Source organism: Salminus brasiliensis, chromosome 1, assembly GCF_030463535.1.
Source record: "Salminus brasiliensis chromosome 1, fSalBra1.hap2, whole genome shotgun sequence".
NCBI classification, from domain to species: Eukaryota; Metazoa; Chordata; class Actinopteri; order Characiformes; family Bryconidae; genus Salminus; species Salminus brasiliensis.
This window is the reverse complement of record NC_132878.1, coordinates 97,426,382-97,431,489: the sequence shown is the minus strand read 5'-3', so window position 1 is coordinate 97,431,489 and position 5,108 is coordinate 97,426,382. Positions and strand designations below refer to the sequence as shown.

Below are 5,108 nucleotides of genomic sequence, written 5' to 3'. Positions count from 1 at the left end.
CACAGTATCCACAGTGAATTATTTCTCAATTTTCTGACTGACCTTCATTACTGAAACTATTTCACTTCTGAAAACACCTGGAGTATTAATTACTACCAAACGTACTGAAGAAAGAGCCTACTGTAATTTAATATAACAATTAACAATAGTGAATGAATACCTATACTATGGATTTAGCACTGACAGTGCTGAAATAACATCTGGTACTGAATCAATGCCTAGATTACTGAAATAGCAATGGCAGGGCTGAAAGCAAGTTAGCTCCATATACTACTGATTATGAACCAACTTTACTGAAATCTCAATAACTCCTAAATTACTGAATGAATACCTATTAATACTGATTGTACCGATGTAATAAACATCAACAGTCCCAAAAAAATACATATACTACTATATTAGCACGAGCAGTACTGAAAAACACAAACAGTTCTAAGAAAATACCTATACTATTGAATTAGTACTGACAGTACTGAAAAATACCTATACTACTGAATTAGCACTAACAGTACTAAAATACCTATACTACTGAATTAGTACTGACAGTACTGAAAAACACCTATACTACTGAATTAGCACTAACAGCACTAACAGTACTAAAATACCTATACTACTGAATTAGTACTGACAGTACTGAAAAACACCTATACTACTGAATTAGCACTAACAGCACTAACAGTACTAAAATACCTATACTACTGAATTAGTACTGACAGTACTAAAATACCTATACTACTGAATTAGTACTGATAGTACTGAAAAAGACCTATACTACTGTATTAGCACTAACAGTACTAAAATACCTATACTACTGAATTAGTACTGACAGTACTAAAATACCTATACTACTGAATTAGTACTGACAGTACTGAACAAATTCCTATACTACTAAATTAGCACTGACAGTACTAAATACCTATACTACTGAATTAGCACTAGCAGTACTGACAGTACCAAAAATACCCAACTCAACCCAAAAGTACTGGATGAAGCTCCACCACCATCATTCCAGAGAATACAGTTCTTCCACTGCTCCACAGCTCCTCAATGCTGGGGGGCTTTATACCCCTCTAGCCCACGCCTGGCATTATTAGGCAGCATGGTGTTTATCTGCTCCTGCAGATGGTCCTATTCTATTGGCAGTTCTTCTTCTCTACAGAGACAAGCTGTGTGTGCATTTGCACATCTGTGTCAGCAATTGGTGCACCCTAAAGCAGCTGAATGCATCCCTTAAAAGGGGTGTCCACAAACTTTTGGACAGACAGTGTATGTAGACGTATGCTTCAGGGAGGAGGGGCAGAAGCTGTGGGCTGATGTTTTTAACTTCCTGGAAGAGAAGAAGCCCCGCCAACTTTCTTCTCGTCTTCTGACTCCAGTGCGGACGCGCGCGAGCTGCCTTAAACCATGTCCAAGTCCGTGTGGGACATCCTGCTCGAGGCTCTGGAGGATCTGGACTCGGAGCAGTTTAAGAAGTTCACCGCTAAGCTGACCGACTCCGGGCTGCAGCCGCGCGTGCGGAGGGGCGCCGTGGAGGGGAAAGACCGCGGAGACGTCGCGCGCCTTCTAATTGAAACGTACACGGAGAAGCGCGCGCTGGAGATCACCGCGCAGCTGCTGAGGACCATCGGTGCCAATCAGATAGCGGAGGATCTAGAACAGGAGGCTGCAGGTGAGGAGCCTGGTTATTCACCTGAGAGACGGGGCAGCGCGAGCGAGGAAACCGAGCAGACGGGTTTTAGTTTCACTTTTAGGTGGAGACGTGTCCACCCCTGCTTCTGCTGCAGAACCACAGCGACACATACAAAGCACGAGCGCGAGGGACTGTTAAACACCAACTGCTGAATTGGCAGGGTAGACTACTTATTCAGCTTAGTCAGTACTGAACTGATACCTGTAGTACTGAATCTGTGCTGAGAGTACTGAAATGAAACCTAAAGTACTGAAGTAATGTGTTACTTAATCAGCACTGAGAGTACTGAGTTGATACCTTTACTGCTGAATTTGTGCTGAGAGTACTGAAATGAAACCTAAAGTACTAAAGTAATGTGTTACTTAATCAGCACTGAGAGTACTGAGTTGATACCTTTACTGCTGAATTTGTGCTGAGAGTACTGTAATGAAACCTAAAGTACTGAATTAACATTTATCCAACCTAATCAGCACAGAGAATACTAAACTAATGCTTAAACTACTGAATTTGTGCTGAGAGTACTGAAATGAAACCTAAAGTACTGAATGCATTAACTATTACTGAGAGTACTGAATTATACTACTGCATCTGTGCTGAGAGTACTGAAATGAAACCTAAAGTACTGAAGTAATGTGTTACTTAATCAGCATTGAGAGTACTGAAATGAAACCTAACGTACTGAAGTAATGTGTACAAAAAACACTAAGTGCTGAATTAGTACTTATTTGATTAGTAGTTAAGCACTAAGAATACTAGACAAAAATACTGAATTAATACAGAAAGTACTGAGTTAATATTTATCCAATGTAATCAGCACTGAGGACTGAAATAAAACTTATAGTACTGAATAAATGCTTGTGCTACCTTAGCGTTTGTTCTCTAAAATGTAGTAGCTTATTTTAGTAATTATTTTGTACATTTGTAATTTATGTGCTGATGATGCCATTGGGATCTGACAGAACTAATTATGTTTTCTTTTTTTCTAGCAAACGGATACTCACAGTCTGCTGGAGCAGGTGAGTGAAACAACAAATATTTATATTATAAACTTGGACATGGACAAGTATTTAGACCATTTACTAGGCCACTTCAAATGTATATATATATATATATATATATATATATATATATATATATGAGATATATACAGTATACTGTATATGGGATGCTGTTCATATATATTAAATATATATGAGATATGTACTGTATATGGGATGCTGCTCATATATTGTATATATTACATATATCTGAGATATATACTGTATATGGGATGCTGCTCATATATTGTATATAAGATATATACTGTATATGGGATGCTGCTCATATATATGAGATATATACTGTATATGGGATGCTGCTCATATATATTAAATATATAAGATATATACTGTATATGGGATGCTGCTCATATATATTAAATATATATGAGATATATACTGTATATGGGATGCTGCTCATATATATGAGATATATGATGTATATGGGATGCTGCTCATATATTGTATATAAGATATATACTGTATATGGGATGCTGCTCATATATATTAAATATATAAGATATATACTGTATATGGGATGCTGCTCATATATATTAAATATATATGAGATATATACTGTATATGGGATGCTGCTCATATATATGAGATATATACTGTATATGGGATGCTGCTCATATATATTAAATATATAAGATATATACTGTATATGGGATGCTGCTCATATATATTAAATATATATGAGATATATACTGTATATGGGATGCTGCTCATATATATGAGATATATACTGTATATGGGATGCTGCTCATATATATTAAATATATAAGATATATACTGTATATGGAATGCTGCTCATATATATGAGATATATACTGTATATGGAATGCTGCTCTTATAATAATGAGATGTGCACTATACATTAGGATTCTGTTTATGTATATGAGACAACACTGCCCTATAAATCAGGTCTACAGTGTTTCAGTCTCTAAGCTCAGCTCAGAGTGTAATGTGTTCCTCCTTTACTGTTACAGGTTATGAGACGTTTTGAGAACTTCCGGCGCTTTAGACAGATGGTGTCTAAGGATCGAATTTCTCTCACAAAGTTGTTCTACCTGTTCCCAGGGCTCTGAGAGGAGAGCGACATCAACATCAGCCTACTTTTACATTACATTCTGCTCAACTGACATATAATACCATGTAAGGGAAGTACACTACAGCTGATATGATGCCTCATGCCTCCCTGGTGTGACATAAATGTGATTAATAAAGAATTTTAATAATGATGCACAGTATCCACAGTGAATTATTTCTCAATTTTCTGATTGACCTTCATTACTGAAATTATTTCACTTCTGAAAACACCTGGAGTATTAATTACTACCAAACGTACTGAAGAAAGAGCCTACTGTAATTTAATATAACAATTAACAATAGTGAATGAATACCTATACTATGGATTTAGCACTGACAGTGCTGAAATAACATCTGGTACTGAATCAATGCCTAGATTACTGAAATAGCAATGGCAGGGCTGAAAGCAAGTTAGCTCCATATACTACTGATTATGAACCAACTTTACTGAAATCTCAATAACTCCTAAATTACTGAATGAATACCTATTAATACAGATTGTACTGATGTAATAAACATCAACAGTCCCAAAAAAATACATATACTACTAAATTAGCACAAACAGTACTGAAAAACACAAACAGTTCTAAGAAAATACCTATACTACTGAATTAGTACTGACAGTACTGAAAAATACCTATACTACTGAATTAGCACTAACAGCACTAACTTTACTAAAATACCTATACTACTGAATTAGTACTGACAGTACTGAAAAATACCTATACTACTGAATTAGCACTAACAGCACTAACAGTACTAAAATACCTATACTACTGAATTAGTACTGACAGTACTGAAAAATACCTATACTACTGAATTAGCACTAACAGTACTAAAATACCTATACTACTGAATTAGTACTGACAGTACTGAAAAATACCTATACTACTGAATTAGCACTAACAGCACTAACAGTACTAAAATACCTATACTACTGAATTAGTACTGACAGTACTGAAAAATACCTATACTACTGAATTAGCACTAACAGTACTAAAATACCTATACTACTGAATTAGTACTGACAGTACTGAAAAATACCTATACTACTGTATTAGCACTAACAGCACTAACAGTACTAAAATACCTATACTACTGAATTAGCACGAACAGTACTGAAAATACCTATACTACTAAATTAGCACTAACAGTACTAACAGTACTAAAATACCTATACTACTGAATTAGTACTGACAGTACTGAAAAATACCTATACTACTGAATTAGCACTAACAGTACTAAAATACCTATACTACTGAATTAGTACTGACAGTACTGAAAAATAC

At 35.6% G+C, this 5,108-nt stretch overlaps 1 protein-coding gene across 1 annotated transcript; it reads left to right on the top strand.

The window, feature by feature from the left end:
* The first annotated feature begins 1,336 nt into the window (after positions 1-1,336).
* Positions 1,337-3,973, top strand: LOC140537663 (apoptosis-associated speck-like protein containing a CARD). The gene is made up of 3 exons (XM_072659806.1): positions 1,337-1,669; positions 2,677-2,706; positions 3,720-3,973. Exons 1-3 carry the CDS (start codon positions 1,405-1,407, stop codon positions 3,734-3,736), a joined length of 312 nt encoding a protein of 103 aa, XP_072515907.1. The 5' UTR covers positions 1,337-1,404; the 3' UTR covers positions 3,737-3,973.
* The last annotated feature ends 1,135 nt before the right edge of the window (positions 3,974-5,108 follow it).

Bases quoted from the DNA above. Each gene is read 5' to 3' on its own strand.
- LOC140537663 (XM_072659806.1), top strand. From the start codon at position 1,405: ATGTCCAAGTCCGTGTGGGACATCCTGCTCGAGGCTCTGGAGGATCTG. The intron at 1,670-2,676 runs GTGAGGAGCCTG...CTTTTTTTCTAG, and splicing joins TCTAGAACAGGAGGCTGCAG to CAAACGGATACTCACAGTCT.